This window comes from Gekko japonicus, unplaced genomic scaffold, assembly GCF_001447785.1.
Source record: "Gekko japonicus isolate JY-2015 unplaced genomic scaffold, Gekko_japonicus_V1.1 scaffold700, whole genome shotgun sequence".
NCBI lineage: Eukaryota > Metazoa > Chordata > Lepidosauria > Squamata > Gekkonidae > Gekko > Gekko japonicus.
Window position 1 is genome coordinate 824,444 of NW_015163109.1, and position 19,305 is coordinate 843,748.

Below are 19,305 nucleotides of genomic sequence, written 5' to 3' on the forward strand. Positions count from 1 at the left end.
TGGACACCTTCCGACCTGAGGGGCTCATCTTCCGGCGTCATATCTTTTAGCCTTTTGATACTGTCCATGGGGTTTTCTTGGCAAAAATACTGGAGTGGGTTGCCATTTCCTTCTCCAGTGGATCACTCTTGGTCTGAGTTCTCTCATGTGACCTGTCCGTCTTGGGTGGCCCTTTACGGCATAGCCCACAGCTTCATCAAACCGCTCAAGCCCCCTCGCCACGACAAGGCAGTGATCCATGAGGGGGTTCCAACACTTAGGATCCTTCTTAATCTTAGAATGAAATAGGCTCAAAGGCGTAACATACCATCTTGAATATAGTTTATAATTTTGTAACCTTATATTCAAAGATCTTGTAGTATATAAACTAGATGACCAAATTCTGGACCATTGTTCAGGAGTTAAAATAATATTACAATCCTTTTGCCAGGCCAATTGCTGTGATGAATCCTTCTTCCAGTTATTTTGGGCTAGTAACTTATACAATATAGAAATAATACCTCTATGCTCTACAATACCTTTATCAATTAGACTTTCAAAAGCTGTTAAAGACCTATTTGTACTTTCTATCAAATCGTTACTAATTAACATATTAGAAATTTGTTGATATTGAAACCACGTTACCTTTAAATTATGCTTCAATTCCAATTGTTGCTTTGACCATTTTTGACTCTTATAACAGAGATCTTGGATTCTAAACTTCCTGACTTTTCTCCAATTATTAAACTAATTTATGCCTTCACCTGGTGGAAACCATTTTTGTCCCAGAAAAGAGGCAACTGGAGAAGTACGGGGTGTTCTAATATTTCTGGTTTTATTCCAAACCTTCAAGGTATTTTTCAAAAAGGGGTTATTTTCCAATGATTTAGGTCTATCTTTTGCCTGTGCCCAAATAATTTCATGCATAAAAAAGGGTAAAACATAATGTTTTTCAATCTTTACCCAACCTTTAGTCACATTCGGGGGCATATAATGAAGTAAATGTTTTAATTGGGAAGCCTCATAATACAATTTTAGGTTAGGTAAACCCAACTCACCACCTCTTAAAGGTCTAGTTAATAATTGGAAATTTATGTGAGGCTTTCTTGAATTCCAAATAAATTTTGTTATTTTTGATTGCCATATTTATATAATTTTATTTTCGATATGAATTGGGAGATTTTGAAATGAAAATAAAAATTTAGGAAAAATAACCGTTTTTATTAATTCAATGTTTTCCAAAAGTGTGAGATTCACCCTCAACCAAGATCGGAACAAATTACTCATTGAATTTACCACTGGGATATAATTACATTCGAATTATGTATTTCCAAAGTTAATGGCAGTTGGACTCCCAAATGACGCCAGGCCGTCCCTACCCATTTAAAAGGGAATAATTGTGATATTTTACATTTGACCAAATCCGTCAACCATATCTGATATAACTCAGTTTTATTATAATTAATAGCAGGGCTTTTTTTGTAGAAAAAGCCCAGCAGGAACATTAGCATAATAGGCCACACCCAACAGCAGAAACTGTTGTACTTGGCTTGTCTGGGCGCCCCGCAGCTGCAGGGAGCCTGGACAAGCTGGTCCTTGGACAGGCCGGGGAAGGCACGGGGAGGCATTTAAACGCCTCCCCAATCCTTCCTGGCCCACCCGCCTTGGAGTCGCTGGGGGGGGTCGCTCTCCAGGCCTTCCCTCTGTAGCCACACGCCCAGAGGTTTTGACTGTAGTGGGCATGGCCAACTCTGAAGCCAGCTGGAACTCCGTTCCTGTGCGTTCCTGCCCCAAAATAGCCCTGATTAATAGTAAATCCTGAAATTTTACTAAACTTAATTAATACTGCCACTATTTCTTTCAATGAATTAACAGGATCTCTAAAATATAAAACAGTGTCATCGGCAAAAAGACTTATTTTATGTTCTACTGGGCCCACTAAAATACCTTTAATTAATAAATTTTGCCTAATTGCATAAGCTAGGGGTTCTAATGAAATTGCAAAAAAAAGGAGAAAGGGGACAACCTTGTCCAGTTCCTCTAGATATTTCTATTTCCTCAGATCTATGCCCATTAATAGAAAGTTGTACTTTGGGAACTTGATATAGGGTCTTAATTGACCTTAAAAAATTAGGACCAAACCCCGTTTTGTGTCTTCTAAAGAAGGCTGATCCTGATCAGTCAGTACCTGAATTATACATTAAAAAGAGAACTTACTAACACTATTCTTTATGTGGACTGTTGAAACAGAAATTTCTGATAGCATTTCACTTTTTAGTAAGCGTAGATCCTACCATGTAGTTGTCACTGTAATACTGTATTGTGAGCCAATTTTAATTGTAAATGGGGAAAATATTATACCCAGGTGTTGAAAATGCTGTGCATAGTTAAGTATTTGTTGCATTCTACCTGACAGGATAGTTTATAAGATGTTTATTTTATTTATTTTTATTTATGTTATTTATAGTCTGCCTTTCTCACAGGGACTCAAGGTGGATTGTGCATAGTGAGTCAGTACAGCCACCAAAATGGAGCATTCAACAAACAATGCATTAGGATTTTAGAAGTCTGGAACCACCAGAAAGAGCTGAAACCTAGCATAATTATTAAAAAGACATAATAAGCACTGCAAAAATTACATAATAGGATCCTGCTTACAGTAAGTTATACACAGCAGTATAGACCACAGTCGCTAATAATTTATCCAAGTAAGTTTGTGAACCATTTTGTACAGTGCAACCCTGTGCAAAAAAGGCCTCCTGAATAATTTGGTTTTGAATAGTTTACAGAAAGCCAGGAGAGTGGGAGCTTTCCTGACCTCCATGGGGAGGCCATTCCATAAGCTGGGATCCATAACAGAGAAAGCTCATATACGAGCAGTTGTTGATTTTGCCTGTTTGTAGGTTGGCACCTGTGGTAAGCCCCTGTTGATGTGAATGAAGCTGTAAAGGTGAGGCGGACCTACAGATGAGTGAGACCAAGGTCACGAAGGGCTTTGTATGTGAAAGCCAATACCTAACATTGAGTATGGTAACAAGTGAACATCCAGTGGAGTGTCTGCAGAATGGGAGTAATACTCATGCTTCATATCACTCCCATTAATAGCTGAGCTGCAGTATTCTGGACCAATTGGAGTTTCTGAATTGATTTTGGGGGGAGACCAATGTACAGTGCAATACAGTCTAGTCTCGATGTTACTGTGGCATGGATCCAGGTGGCCATCTTGTGGGCTAGTCTGAGTTGGTAGAAAGTGGGTTTTTTTGCAACTGCATTAACTTGCTTCTCCAGTAATAATGCTGGGTCCAGTATAACCCCAAGGCTTTTAACTGAGTCACCAAGGGTCAGCTGAACATCATCAAAAGTGGGGAGAGCACTGTCTTTCAAAACCTTCACCTTCCCAACCAGCATCATCTCTGTCTTTTCAGTTCCAGTTTGTTTGCTTTCAGCCAGTTAATCACAGCAGCCAGGCAGTGATTCAGGGCCTCTACCTCATCAGTAGGAGATTTGAATAACAGCCAGGCAGTGATTCAGGGCCTCTACCTAGGTGATTTGAATAAGGATATACAGAGATGGGTATCGTCAACATATTGATGACAACCAACCCCAAAACTACGAATGTTGAGAAGTTATTTAGGTGCAGTCATACAGGCTTGTAAATACCTTGCTGCCTGGATACCAGTGTAGGATGAACAAGACAAGGAAGCTTTTGTAAATAGGAAAAGACTTCGTTGTTACATCACTAACTATTAGCATAGGTATGTGTGTGGGTTAGTAACTAGTTTGGGACTCTTTGCAATGCTCTATGTACAGACTATGATTCAAAGTAGTTTTTTGAGGGCAAGGGAACTATATGCTCAGCCAGGGCATTCTTTGTAATTTCAAACCAACTCCCAGCAAGCAAACTGTTTTTAAAGTGAACAACAGCTTACCGTATCAGTTGTGGGAACTGCAGTTGTAACCGTTACAGTGAAGACTCCAGCTGTTTATATAGCTCCTGCATATGCACACCTGTAGCTCCTTTGGTTCTCCAAAATAGGTGTTGGCTAATCTGCTGATTTCCATGTTTGGGGAGTTCCTTGTATTCAGATAGTTCTCATGGAATTATTTCCCAAATTGATACCCATGGAATTGTTTTCCAAATAGATACCTGTGCAGGAGCTGTAACATGGAAAATGTCCTTTACGTGTGTAAGATCCAGCGCATCACCTGGGCAATTAACTTGGTGTTCTTTTGCCTATATATACCAGGATCCCAATTCAGGACAGCACTCCAAAAGAATGATGGAGAAAATAGCTGTTAAATAAGAAAGATCTTTATTAACAACAGCAAAATACGACAGTACAATAAACAAATGCGAAAGCTTTACGTAAACTACCCTGCCTGTGAGGTATTGGTTTCTTGTTGTTTTTGTTAAAAAAAACCTGGAAAAGGGGGACTGGCTAGCAGTTAGGCAGGCCAGCAGTGCTTTGGGGGAATAAAGGAGAGAAAGAAAACATTTAAACTTTATCCAGAAGAGTAAAGATAGGCAAGAGTCCAGTCCAAGAGCAGATGATGAAAATCAGGTCTCGGAATGCAGTTCCAGAGTTCAAAGGAAGGGAAAACTCACTGATTTCAGCCAAAAGTGGAATCCAAACAGTGAACCAGCTATCAGGTTGGGGAAGCTGGCTTGAATCTAGAAACCAGCTATGAGGTGCAAGGGGCAGAGAGGTTCACTGATTTCAGTGAAATAGACGAACTGTGAGATAATGGTGAGAATCCAGCTACAGAATTGGAGGGGCTGGAGTATCCTTTTATATGTAAACACAATGGGGTAGCTTTGAAGGTGTGGGTTCTTGGTTCAGCAATGAATACACATATGAAGCTGCCTTGTATTGAAGTGGGCCATTGGTCCATCAATCTCAGTATTATCTACTCAAAGTTGGAGCAGCTCTCTTAAGGTTTCAGGCAGAGGTCTTTCACATCACCTACTACTTGGAGATGCCAGGAATTGAACCTGGGACCATTTGCATGCATAGCAGCAGCTCTTCCACTGAGCCACAGCCTCTTTTATTGGCAGATTTTGAATGTAGGTGAGTGGAGGTTATGGAGCAGAAAGAACTCCAAATGTAGGCATGATATGCCATATGCTTTGGTATGACAAAGATGGGGTGGTTAGGTTACCTACTCAGAGTACCAGCTTTGGCTGGTTTACAAAGATGGCTTGGGGTCTTGGATTATCTTAGGGAGTGGAGCGGGTTCAGCCAAGTTGGGAGACTTCCTTATTATTTAGCAAGCTTGAGTCAGTTTTGCCTAGCCAGGATGTGTGAAAGCTTTAGGGGCTTGAGACCAAAGGCCTTTTATCAATGTATTCCATAGAGCATTCCAACAGATGGACTACACTCTTTTTAGAGTGTCTAGAGAAATTCCTGCCAGTTTCAGGAGCTCCCAATGTAATATCACACTGGATATTTTATGCAGGCCTTTGGTAGTCTAGCCAGAAGTCCATTAGGGGTTAATAACTGGGGGGGGGGGTCCCCATATGGGGGGAGTCTTGTAGGTATCAAAATTCCCTTGACATTTATATTACTATGGATGTTCATTTTCTGTTGGTCTCTGGTACTGTTGGTCTCTGGTACTGCTTTCTTTGGTGTTCTTTCTCTTGACATCCCACATATAATAGCAACATTTTCCATATATTGGGTAACAAATATGGGGGAAAATAAGAAATATTTGGATTGTTGGATATGTAATTTCTTACTATAAGAATAAAAGTGTTTTTTAAAAGACTCAGTGAATCTGCAAATGAAATAATGAAGATAGAAATAATTTCAGGGGAAATTCTATAACTTGTTGAAGGAATGCTTATGATTCCCTTGCAGGCCGAATACATGAAGCTATGGTAACATGCCTAAATGAGGATAATGAAAGCGTTACAGTTGAGTGGATTGAAAATGGTGACACTAAAGGAAAAGAGGTACAAATTAGTATTTTATCAATCAAGAAAAGGGTTGTTCTAAAATATTGGGTTGAATCCAAAGGTGCCCCTGCGTGAGAAAAATCCGTTTTTGCTTGCATAGGTTGCGCTGGGAGTCAGCAATTTTTGTGTATTCCCCTTGACCTGCTGACCCCAGCATTGCATCCCTCATTGTTAAGAGGGCTTCCCGCATCCTCAGGAGCAGCTTTTAGGGTGACAAAGGAGTTGCAGAAGGCAGAGAGAGGCCTTTGGTAGTCAATTCTTTAGGTCCAGTTCACATTACTTTCCATTGGTTGGTGTAATAATATAGAATAATAAACACTTATGATGAAATGTACAGGTCTTTGAGAACATTGAATGTTACTTAGTGAAGCAAAGGCCATTAGATTAGTGTACTGCATTTGTGAAATAACACATTTTCCTAGGAAAACTCCTTTGGTACTGGGAGAACATGTCACCCTTTCTTGAAACTGCTAACTAATGTAAGAAGTTCATGTGGCAAGAAATTTCCCAAATACACACACTTTCTACCTCTTTTTTAAAGTTATGAATTCAGTGTTGTTGGGTTTTTTGGTTTGTTTTAAAAAGTGAATATGCAGGCAAAACTTGAGATAATATCACAAACTAATTATATAAGAAATTGTATAATGTGAATCAACCATATTAAATCTAAGAAATATATTACATCTGGCTGTCATGCAGTTCATCTATTTTTACAGTGCTGTTATTGACTGAGAAAACACAAATAAACCCTTGGCATTTAGCTTTAAACAAATTGGGTGGTCCTGTTGGTTATTTAAAATAGAAACACAATAAATATTTATTGTCATATGTGACTCATTTTTTAAATGCAGATTGACTTGGAAAGTATATTTTCACTTAACCCGGATCTTGCTCCTGAAGATGATGATCCCAGCCCAGAGACCCCACCACCTCCAACGCCTTCAGCTAAAGTAAACAAAATTGTGAAGGTTAGTGCTATATCATCATTGAATTTTCCATAGTTCACTTTGCTTCTTGCTTATTCAAGAATTCTAGGGTTAATAGTTTTCTGTTAGAGTGATAAATATTAGAGACAGCTGCTTGGATCCGGCCAAATATTTCTACTGATGAAGGATTTTTGTTACCAGAACTTCTGCTAGTGCAGCATCTTCCATCCTCTTGCAACAACCCAGAATGTTGCTTGTAGGTAACAGGGAAGTCTTAGGAACAGCAAGGGATGGTAGTTGGTGAATACTGGCCCCTCTGTTCCATCAGCAGAAATCCTCTGCAGACTCTTCAGTCTATGGAATGCCATTTCAACATTGAGAGCAGCTAAGATAAACATGCTGTGACCTGGATGGCCCAGGCTCGTCTGATATCAGTTCTGAGAAGCTAAGCAAGGTCAGCACTGGATAATACTTGGCTGGCAGACCATCAAGGAAGTCCAGGGTTGCTACACAGAGGCAGGCAGTGACACACCACCTTTAAACTTCACTTGCCTTGAAAAAACCAACAGGGTCACCATAAGTTGAGTGCAACTTGATGGCACTTTCCATTGTCACCAAGATGAACATAGAGTAAAGTAACACTGTTTATTTGTAACCTGTTAAGACATTTTATTAGAATTGTTTATTGTCTTTGATGTACAAATAAGACATTAGCTAAACTTTAACAGTGGTTTGTTGTCAGAAGGGATACCTTAAGGGGAATGTTTGAGTAGTGTCCTTTATTGGTAATATTGCTATGTTTGTTCATGTCTGATGTTTTGATCAATGTTTTGATACTAAGAACTTGTATCTGATGAATCTCTTTCTACTTGTATCCGACAAAGGGAGTGTTGACTCTTGAAAGCTCAAAATCTTGTTGGTCTCTTTGTGTCCAGCCACCCATGCATGGGAGGCACATGTGGTTTTTCTGCATTAGTTTCCTTTCTGCAGTCCCTTCTGCTCCCCTCCCCCAAGATCATTCCTGGGCTTGTGAGGCGGACTGTGTGAGAAGGAGCAAGGCAATGAAGTCACCCCTTCCATTCAGTGGAGCTGCACTTGAGAAAGAGGATGGGGGAGTGATTTCACTCCATTGCTCCTCCTCAGTCCAGCTCCTCCAACCTATGCAACCCTGATGATCAGGAGGCACTACAGGAACAGTGAAGAACATAGGAAAACGGCATTTTATGCATGGCTGGCTGGATGCAGGCCAATATTTATCACTCTAAAAAACCAGATCTGTTCCACCTCTTCCCGGAATGTTGTTTTGACCAGAAATCTTTTGAATCTGGATGTGAGAAACAAAATTAGGGAGCAAAAAGAGTTAAGCTCTTCAAAATATAACATATAGTTTTATAACTAATATAAATGGAAACCTGAAACACATGTATGCAAATAGTTTGAATTAACTCCTGGACTCCCCAAACCAGTACAGTATTTTCCCTATATGACCGAGCTTTTAAGTTTTGGGGTCTAAAAAGCCAGTCATTGCTTCTGAAGTGGGGAAAGTGTAACCTGAGTCTTTGAACCGTCACACTCAGAAACCTAATCCTCTGGTGAGACAAGGTGGTACAGGTAAAATTGTAACAGGGGAATTAAAACTCTTTTTTTCTGTGTGGAAGTAATTTTAATAACCTTTTTAGATTTTCAAAAAAGGTCGAGTAGTTAAAATCTGTTTTGTTGCCTATGTTTTTTTAATCTAATGCTGTATTGGCAAGTTGAACATCTTTAGAAAATCCCGTGTATACTTGCTTCCTGCCTTGTGGAAGAGACTAGAGATATTTCTAATATAACTTGTGCTGATCTTGTATTACCTCTTAGCTGTTCAAGGAGTAGGTCTGCTAATCTTTAAATTAGCTTGTCTATCTAAAAAGCAAATAGCAGAGCAAAAACAAAGTATTGAACAAGTGCTATAAACAAATTATAGAATGTTTTTCCCCCCTTTTAGAATCGGAGAACTGTAGCTCCTTCTAAAATTGAAGCTCCTACTAGAGACAACAGAGGTAAGTCTAAATTACTTTATGTATTTGCCATTTTAGAATATTAAAAGGTGATAAGTTCCACTTTTTTAATTATGCCAAATTCTGATGATGAAGGCAAAATAGTTTCTTGTAGGTTTCCTGTAGGTTTGTTGTACTTACCACTGCACTACCTAAAACAAACAGCACTTCATTTGCAATTCCCCTTTTCCTATTCATATTATAGTAAAACTGGAAAGGTGTCTGTGCAGTTCCACAGTTGGGTTCTTCTGTACAGAGCATTCTTGGAGCCCTCTAGAGCTTTCTCCCTACCAGTGAGGAGAGGTACCGCCTCTGTGTCTGTTCTGATAGATGGGATAAATGCACCTGAAGTTCGTTTTCAAAGACTGATAGCAGCATTGTTCAGAACCTTCTCTGTGAAGTTTTTTGATTAAGGTGCTTTTCTTATAGCTAGGAGGTTTGTGTTAAGTGTTGTCACGTTGCTTTTGACTTATGGCGACACTATGAATTAATGACCTCCAAAATGTCCTACTGTTAGCAGCCTTGCTCAGGTCTTGCAAACTGAAGGCTGTGGCTTCCTTTATTGGGTCAGTCTGCCTCATGTTGGGTCTTCCTCTTTTCCTGTTGCCTTCAACTTTTCCTAGTCTCATTGTCTTTTCCAGTAATTCTTGTCGTGTTATGATGTGACATGAAGTACAGTAGGCTCAGTTTATTCATTTTAAGTTCTAGGGAGTATAAATAGGAGTCCTGCATTATTTTGTTTTTTTAAAAAACTTTCTTTACTTTATATTCTTTTATTTGCAGTGAGGTTGTTCTTCACTTATTGCCCACACACCTATGCTGCAGTGGGCTGCCCTTAAGAAGTGTTACATTTGTAAAAAGAGGTCCCTACTTGGATAGTATGATGCTGTTTGATTTACTTTGAGAAGAGTGCGATGTAGATAATTGTTCAGTGCCAGAAGTTCAAGCATATTCCAAGAAATCCCCTGTTTCCTAAATCTGTCCTGTGAGCACCTGCCTTCAGCTGCTGTTTCAAATGCATGTTCCCTGTCTCTGCCATAGGGGCCTTCCAATCTTACATTACAGAAATTATTGTCATAGGTGAGACTTTTTCCAGGGTTTAGTGAGGTCTACATTTCAACTTGTTGGCTTCTCTAAGCTTGTGCTTCATGATAGGAAAATCACAGATGCAATATATGCTACTGTTTGTTTTATCAACTCAGTACTAGACTACCTTTTGCCACCATGTATTGGAACTGAGCATCTATCATCATATCTCTGATGTCAGGGCCTTTGGATTAATTGTTTCTTTGGCTAATACCAATCTTGTCATACATGTCTCCTAGAGAGTAGAACTGTACAGGTAACAACAGCCAATGTCATTATCAAATATTACATGCATGAACAGAGCAGCACAGTTTGAAGGACTCCGTAATTCCAAACCAGTCATTGTGCCAGGTGCGGTCTTTTGCCAAAACCAACAACTTATAGCAGATATTTAGAGCAGAACCAGAGAGACTCTTTTGGGCATTTGTTTCTAGCTTGTATTTTGAATATGGGGATTGCTTCATGTAATTTTTTTTTTTTTGCTGACCCCACAAACACTAAGCTTTGTCCAAGGGCAAGTCAGGGACACAGCTCATGAGAAAATATCCATGAAAGAATGGGCAGGATTATTCCTATATGTTTGCTCCCCATAATCCCTTGTGCCCATACTACCTCCTCACATTCCTCCTGTGAGGCATGATTGACGTGATTTCCAAGCTCCTTAGTCTGTCCAGCAGCTCCTTAGTCTGACCAGCAGTCTGCCTATCATCCACCTGATATCTCCTATTTCAAGTCTGTAAGGCAGTCTTGTACCACAGTGTCAGAACTGTCAGCCTCAAATTGTAAAAGGCAGTCTTGTACCACAGTGTCAGAACAGCCTCAGATTGTGGAAGAAACATCTGCATTGACTATCCCTTCCAATCTTAAGCAGTTATATATACTTGGAATCCATCCATCAGATACTCCTGTAGGCAAAGTAGATTTTGCACTTGTACTTCCTTTCAAACTGTGTACCTTTTGTCCTGCTGTCTAATGGACATCTTAAGTTACGTCTTTTTCTATAATATGAGGCATTTTCTTTGTTGGTTATATTTTGACAATACCTACTTAAAATCCCCTACCTCCATCTGAGAGGAGCTGCGGTGGCTCAAGTGGTTAAGACGCTGAACTGCAGGCTGTGGAAGGTCGGTAGTTTAGCAGTTCGAGACCCGAGTGTGCTGCATGACGGAGTGAGCTCCCGTCTCTAGTTCCAGCTCCTGCCAACCTAGCAGTTTGAAAGCAAAAAATTGCAAGTAGATAAATAGGTACCACTTCAGTGGGAAGGTAACAGCGTTCCGTGTGCCTTGGTGCATAGTCATGCTGGCCACATGACCACGGAAACATCTTCGGACAGTGCTGGCTCTTCGGCTTTGAAACGGAGATGAGCACCACAATCCTAGAGTTGGACTCGACTGGCTTTCGAGCAAGGGAACCTTTACCTTTACCTCCATCTGAAGGTCACAATGTGTGTTCCTTTCTGTAACGGTCTTCCTAAATGTGTATCCATCTGCGCTTCCCCCAAGTTCTGGCTTGGAATCTTTCTTTGAAGATTTCTCAGCTCAAAGTTAAAACCTTTGAACTCATGGTCCTATGCATTCTCTGTTTCCCTTCCTTTAAAGCACCATTTCTGGTAGCCATTACTATCGAGTTGCTTGCTCTCCATTATGATCCATCTTTCTTACATTTATGCAGGAACAAGGGAATACTTATGCCCAATACTGTCCCCAAGTATTTCCTATTTTTACTTAATCAAGCAGTTTTGGGACCCTGTTATGGTCCCAGTGCCCCACCTTTTGAGCCACGAGCCTCTGTAAATCTGCCATTTCCCCATTACTGTTGACAAAGGACCTGCTGATAATGTGCCTGGGTAGAGAGAAATGATGCTGTGTCTCCTGTCTCACTGTGCACATGCTAAGAGGACCATTCACATGGTGAGGCAAGGTCTTTCAGTAGTGGAGAGGGTTCACTTTTAGCCTAGACATTTAGCATAGAGCCAGTTTGGTGTGGTGGTTAGGAGCCTGGACTCTAATCGGGGAGAACCGGGTTTGATCCCCCCACTCCTCCACATGCAGCTGCTGATGTGACTTTAGGTCAGTCACAAGTTTTTCAGAGCTGTTCTCTCATGAGCAGTCCTTGAAAGAGCTCTCTCAGCCCTACCTACCTCATAGGTTGTCTGTTGTGGGGAGGGGAAGGGAGGGAGATTGTAAGCCGCTCTGAAACGCCAAGTGAAGGGCGGGGTATAATTCCAATCTCTTCTTCTTCTATTTATCAGTTACTTCATACAAAATATTTTTAAAAGTCATTAGCATAATTTTCAATTATAGTGAATTACTCTGATGGATACAAACATGTAGCTTCTGGATTTATTTTAAACAACACCCCCCCCCATATTACTACTAATACATATTACTACTGATCAACATATTACTACTACTAGGACTTTTCTCTATTTAGTATTTTCATTTAAGCTTCATGGCTGGGTGGAAGGAACTAAGGTGCTGATCCTACTCATCAGAGCAAGAGGATGTTCTGCACAGGTTCAGGATCCAGCTGTGAAACTGCACAGTTGGCTGCATGAACATCAGTTAGGGCTGAACAACTTTGTTTTTTATTCTTAACTTATCATTCTATCCTTCCTTCGAAGAACTTAAAGAGTGGCAAATGTGATTTTCTCTTCCTTCATTTTTTATCCTCATAACAGTGCTGTGAGGTGGGCTAGTCTGAGAGAGAATGATTGGCCATGGTCACCCAGTTGTGCTTCCTGGCAAACTTGGGATTTGAACCAGGGCCTCCTCAGTCTGTCACTTTAACCGTTACACCAGCTGTTTGTTCTTTCATTGGAATTATTTTCGCTGATTCTCTGCAGTCTTGTGTCCCGGTTACCTGTGCTGGCAAACACAAGAAATTGCACAATTCTGCTAAAACAGTTTTAGGTTTCGTGGTCAGCCTGAGCAAAGCACAGGGGTTGGAGGGAGGGATCTGTTAGAGGCCTGGAATGGAGTGAACCTCCACACAATGCATTCCTCGCCCTGACTAGCTTGTCATTGGATTTAGTAAAATACTCCTGCACCACCTCTTATCTATATCTATAAAAAATACAGGAGACAGAACAGCAAGCAAAGACATCATAACATGCCTGCTCCATGTTCAGTAGAGCTGCCCCTTTCTCACCACAATGGTTATGTAAGACCAACTGGCCTATGACAGCCAGTACAGGTGGGTAGCCAGGTGAAGATGTCAGACACCTAATCTTGGACCAACTGTGTGTTGATTCTTCTACCATTCCACCTCCTTAATGTTTAGAAGAATTCATATTCTCAACATCTGGAGGGTTTGTTTTGCTTTATTCAGTTTGTATTTCTCAGTTTCTTGTTTTGTTTTACTTTCTGCGTTTAGCATATTTAAAGTTCTGTTTTTCAACCTGATTTTCTCCCATCTACATGTTTCTCCACAGGTCCATTTATTCTATCATTTTAATTTTTACAAGGGATTTTATCACGTGTTATGAATGACTGTCAGGTACTTTGGTACACTGGTCAAAAAGTAGGATAAAAATCAAATAAATAAGATTGGGACAGGGTATTAAAATTTAACATATATGGACATTTTGTGTTGTACCTGCACTGATGTGCAGATGGGGTGTAAGCAAGTCACAGGAGGTGCTCATGCAAAATATGAGAAACTGCCTACCACCTGTCCTTGTGAATGCTTCTCTTCCAGCTTTATTCTGCTGTTACATGTTTCTGGAAGCTAAGCTGTCATGAAGGGAGATTGGATTCAGCAATTCATCTCACTTTGAAATGAATCTTAACTTTAATAAGAATGTGGCATTGAGGCATGAATTTTAACATAAGGACTGATGATGATTTATGTATTTTAGTTCTAATGCTGGTTTGTCTCATGGTACGATCTCCTGATGTACCTGCTTGTGTTCAGAGTGTGCTTTTATGGTTTCTTTTAAAAGTAAATTGTCTTGGATTTGGACAATATTGTGATAATTTAGAAGAACTTTTCTTGTTGAGAAACAAGGACACTTTCCAGTTTTGGCTAGTTTTCTTAAATATGTTTCTTTTTTAAAATTTCAGTGGCTGGTTCTGCGCGTGCGCGGCCTACTCAACTTCCTGAACAGTCTTCCTCTACACAACAGAATGGTAGTGTTTCAGATATATCTCCAGTTCAAGCTGCAAAAAAGGAATTTGGACCCCCTTGTATGTAAATCATGTATCAAGGATTCATTCATTTTAGGCATTACATGTATACTCTCTTGGACAATTATATAATTCATTAAGTAGTGAATAGTCTGTGCCAATGTTATGTCTACTTTGAGAAATCACAGTGTGATTGTTCTTCCATAGTCGTGTTGGTAACAGAATATTCGTAAAACTTCAGTTTTTCTAAAACTGTAGACTGAGAATGAAAATTGACCTGACATTTTAGTAGGTCTAACCAAGAGAATCACATGTATAAGTCAGAGTGTGTTTAAGGGACTGTCACTGTCCACTGTCCATATACCTGAAATATGAGGTATTAAGTCGACAGTCAGATCATAGCAATTAAGCCCAGTTTAGGCTAAATTGCTTAGAAAATTATTTAATGAAAGCAGATAAAAGTGTTACTAATAAAATGTGCACTTTTATGAATGGCAAAAAGAAAATGACTCTTTTCCTCTTAAGCACGTAGAAAATCTAATTGTGTGAAAGAGGTTGAAAAACTGCAAGAAAAACGTGAGAAAAGAAGATTGCAACAGCAGGAACTAAGAGAGAAACGGGCTCAGGTTTGTGTTGCCTTATTTATAATTGTGCTCATATTCCAGCTATTCACGCCAGTTAATTCATTTTCTAAAAACGAATGGCTAAAACCAGAGCTATACTTTTGCTGCTAAGTTGCCATGTTTGAGAACCTAAGATGTAAGTCGTTATTTCAATAATTCTGCAAGCTTCTGGGCTCACTTTGGTTGAAATTGTAGCAGTAAGCTCAGTCACTCTTTTAAACCAATAAGGTGCTGATCTTGTAATAAAATTCCTATTAATTCTGTCACAAAGCAGATGCTGTAGTACAGCCAGCAGCATAATCTTGTTGGCAGGCTTGTGTGTTATGTTTTCTAGTCTAATGTGAGACTTGCAATCTCCTACTGATGTAATGTTGGCTTTCATGTAACTTGATAGTTGTACTGCTGGGGCTAAACGTCTGAGATGTGGGGATTTTTCTTTCTTTGTTAAAGAGGAATGAAAGTTATCTTCTTGCAAAGAATTAAACACATGGGCTAGATTCGAGTCCAGTAGCACCTTAGGGACAAACAAATTTTTTGGGGTATGAGCTTTTGAGAGACAAAGCTCCTGTCATCAGATACAAGAGGCCATGGCTCAATGGTAGAGCATCTGCTTGCTTGGCATATAGTAGGTGCCAGGTTCAGTCCTTGGCATCTCCAGTTGAAAGCATCAGATAATAGGTGATGTAAAAGACCTCTGCCTCAGATACTGGAGTGCTGCTGGTAGTCTGAGTAGACTGTACTGACCCTGATGGACCGATGGCCTGATTCAGTATAAGGCAGCTTCATGTGTCCATGTGTTCATGTGACTCGAATCTAGCTGTTCTACTACAGACCAACTCAGTGCATAGGCTGAGAATCACAGTTTGTGTGTGTCTGATGCATATATGGCTTTTGGTGTAGATGGACTTCCAGAAGGTGTTCAGCACTGGGGTAACTGCACAAATGGAAGCTCCTTGACACTGAGTTCAGTGGACTTGCTGCTGTTTATTCAGGAGCTCTGACATTAACATAGGCTGGAAAAACTCGATATCTAGTTTGATTTCTTTAAGGCTGCTTTCTGCATTTTGGGATTACAGGTGGGAGACAGGGAGAACAATGACAGAGAAACCCTCCTTCCCCTGGATTCTGTAATAATTTAGGGGGTGCATCAAGTTGATTTACTCATCTCCTGTTCCCCTTTAATGGATTCTCAAACTGTTGTAACATGCTCAGTCCTCATCAGATCTTTTTGTGGGTTTTAAAGTTAATTTTATGAAATTATATTTTTCGGTAAAATTGGAACTTCCTCAAGTACGTAGAAGCACCTGCTTTTTCTGTGGGTTGGTCTGGTTTTGGTGCTTTTGTGATTGCTGTGAGCCATCATTTTACTATTCAGTAGTAATGAGATTATACCTAAAGTACTATTTGTAATTATAGTGCTTTACTCTTTCTTGTATGTGTATTCACTGTAGTTCATGTCTTAAGAAAATGACAGTCTGGTATAATTCTCATCAAAGATCTTTATCTCATGAAATGAAAACATGCACTTTCAAAGGAAAGTAGCTGATTGCATGTTTTAATTTTGGCGTATAACAGAAGTCATTTTGATTTGTCAGCTAAACAAACAATACTATACTTGGAGAGATTTTCAGTTTGCATATTCAGGTGGTGTGGAAAGTAAGGGGATCAGAGCTGTTCACTGGAATGTGGTCTAGACAAGAGTAAAATGAATGATGCAGGTTGCAATATTAGCAAGTTTGATTTGATGTGGGGGGAGTAATTGTCAACTGTAACAGAAGATAAAGCCCTAATTATATGTAGAATGCCCCTTTGGGATGTAAGTTCTAAAATATTTATGATAAACCATAGAAGAATTTAATACTATGCAGATATTACTGTATGTCCGTTTTATTTCAAGCATATATAGTCAATTCTGCAAACCTTATATGAATGTTGAAGAAAACTATATGCTGAAATGTTGGTCACCATTTTTTAATTCTTTTTAGGATGTTGATGCTACAAACCCAAATTATGAAATTATGTATATGATTAGAGATTTCCGGGGAAGCCTGGATTATAGACCACTGACAACTGCGGATCCTGTAAGTTTTATTTTAATACTTCTGCACTACAGGAATTTTCGAAACTTAAAATAAGAGATTATGTGTTACCATGAAAGTACTTGATTAAGCAAAGGGAGGAGGTCCTCATTTTCTGTGGATTCCCCTCTGCTCAATAGAAGCCCCATCCCACGCTATTTTTGAGGTCGGGGGGGGGGAATGAGAGCTGTAGTTGGAGGAGAAAGGCAGGAAAGCTGCATTCTATGAGCAGAACTGTACTTACACACAGTTTTTGGCATCTAACCCAGCATGTTGTGGCCAAATAGTGGTGTGCTGATGCTTATCACATGCTTTGAAACTTCTGCACCTATATGAGCCTGGCAATTTTTGGTATGATCTGAACTTGTCTGAGAACTATGTCCTAATGGAAAACCTACTCTCAGATTATCAGTTTTGTTATTCTTTGTACTCTTTGATATCAAGAGCTGTCAGTTAAGAAAACATAATCAGAATTCACTGTTTGTCAATAATAACTTTATTGTTTCCATATAGAGGTATATTTGTTCTATTGTTTGGTTAGTAATAAAATAACATCTTAACTAAGAGCCAGTTCAGATGCTACTTTGGGCTGCTTTTATCTTTCATGGGTATAATCTGCTTTCCTGAGCTGGGAATCCCGAGATCTCAGTCATAGTAACCAATGATCTCAGACTCCTAAATGTACTTTTATGATTAGAATAGAGGCTGAGAATGTAAGATTCCAACTGTTTGCAAAAACCCAAACCAATTGGTAATCAAATTCACAAAGCCCTAGTGTTAATAAAGTTGCAGCTATGTCTTATTCAGTGATATAAGATGGATAAATTAACTTGTGAACTCTTCCCAGAAAACCTACATCACTGGTGAGAATCTGTAAAGAATGTGTCCCTGCTTGGAGCTTCAAGTATTTATGGTGGTGAATTCAATATATGACCTTAGCGGAGGTACTGATATAGTCCTTTGGCTCAGAGTACAACATTTTGGAAAACCCATCTTCAAAAGTGAGATGAATAATAGTGAGATGAATAATGATGAGATAAGATAAATTTGACTGAGCCAGAGAAGACTTCCCCTTCCTCTTTTTTTTTGCCCTGCCCCAACTGATCTGTTGCAAGAAGAGCAGTGGAGTGGCACTGCAAGGCAACCGAGGGTAGAGAGAATTGCAGTGTTGTAGCTTTGTCTGTCGTCATTCTTCCACTCAACTTCATTCTCTCTCCCCATCGCAGTATGGGAAGTACAGTTCTTAGAATGTGGTATGTTAACTATCAGGAATGTTGGGAAATACATTTCCAGAATGAAGTACATACTTGCTATCCCAGAACCAGTACAGTTCCCAGAATACATTTGGCAGAGGAAGATAGAGTTAGAGAGCTGCAAGAATATTCCCATTTCTTTCCCAATGGATTCCATCAGCAGAGACACCAGGGATGGTGTGTAAGAGAGAATTAAGTGGGGCACCTAGTATTCCTTAGTGCTTCTGATAATGTTGGGTACACTATGGTGCTCTGAGCTTGAATTCCATCTCTAATAAAACCATATTTTTGACCATTTATCCTCAAATATCTCTGTCTGAGCTGTGGAGAGTTCACTCCTCTTTAGAAGTTATGCTTTCTTGTACATTTTGCTTGTAACTTGTGGAAATTTGGATTGATTCTGGTCTTATCTCAGAATGATTGCTGTTAGTTTGCCAGTTGGGTTTAAATTTGGTTTATCATTTCTCACTTAATTGACTATCTGTTTTTTTTTAGATTGATGAACACAGGATATGTGTTTGTGTTCGAAAGCGACCACTCAATAAAAAAGGTATGGCTTTTAATATTTAGCAGACTATTATCTGATTGTCTAGGGGATGTGTAATAATTTTTATTTCACATTGTTGAATACTTTTTCTGTTATCAGTTATAAATGGTCAAATTCAATGGTAAAATAGTTCAGAGCTGAGAAAATGGAGAGAGACGTTCCCAAATTTTCACTGAGTCATCACCTAATTTAACAATTGTTTCCAGACACCTATGGCAGAATTGTTACAGTAAAGCCAGTTTCCACTCACAGTGTTCTGCTTTATTCTGAATTCAGTCTGAAATTCTGAAATTACTGTATATAGATAATTGGATCTGTAGAAAATTCATTTACTTGTTAGCCTCAGCAAGCAGGGGGTTTTGTTAGTTGAAATGTGACCTCAAACTTGAACCACATTCCTCACTTTGTACCTTTAGGAGGAAATGTAACTCATGTATCTGAATCAGAAACCTGTGATACTTCAAGCTCCCAGTCTCAAGAGGTGTCTGAGCACAAAATGATGGAATGTTTTCTCATTTCCTATAAAGACAGGGTGATGTCCTGCAGGAGGGCAAATAGCCCCTTTTCAGGGGAAGAGTTCTTTGTTAACTCACAGAAGTTCTCCTTTCGTCAAAAGTATCTACTACTCCAAGGGAATAATCAAATTGTATTTACTTGAAGTTTTAGTCCTGACTTAGGGATAGAAGAGTCTCCT

The 19,305-nt window shown here is 39.5% G+C and overlaps 1 protein-coding gene across 2 annotated transcripts in view; it reads left to right on the forward strand.

The window, feature by feature from the left end:
* The window catches only part of LOC107106619 (kinesin-like protein KIF2A), a 44,775-nt gene that overhangs the window by 17,839 nt on the left and 7,631 nt on the right, over nucleotides 1–19,305 (forward strand). The window contains exons 2-8 of one of the 2 annotated variants that reach the window (XM_015406801.1): nucleotides 5,838–5,932; nucleotides 6,787–6,903; nucleotides 8,846–8,900; nucleotides 14,048–14,113; nucleotides 14,636–14,736; nucleotides 16,719–16,814; nucleotides 18,560–18,614. In XM_015406801.1, coding sequence (XP_015262287.1) covers nucleotides 5,855–5,932; nucleotides 6,787–6,903; nucleotides 8,846–8,900; nucleotides 14,048–14,113; nucleotides 14,636–14,736; nucleotides 16,719–16,814; nucleotides 18,560–18,614 — 568 coding nt within the window. In that variant the 5' untranslated portion in view covers nucleotides 5,838–5,854. Of the gene's footprint in view, nucleotides 1–5,837; nucleotides 5,933–6,786; nucleotides 6,904–8,845; nucleotides 8,901–14,047; nucleotides 14,171–14,635; nucleotides 14,737–16,718; nucleotides 16,815–18,559; nucleotides 18,615–19,305 lie in introns of both variants that reach the window. The other variant, XM_015406800.1, reaches the window with a different exon arrangement.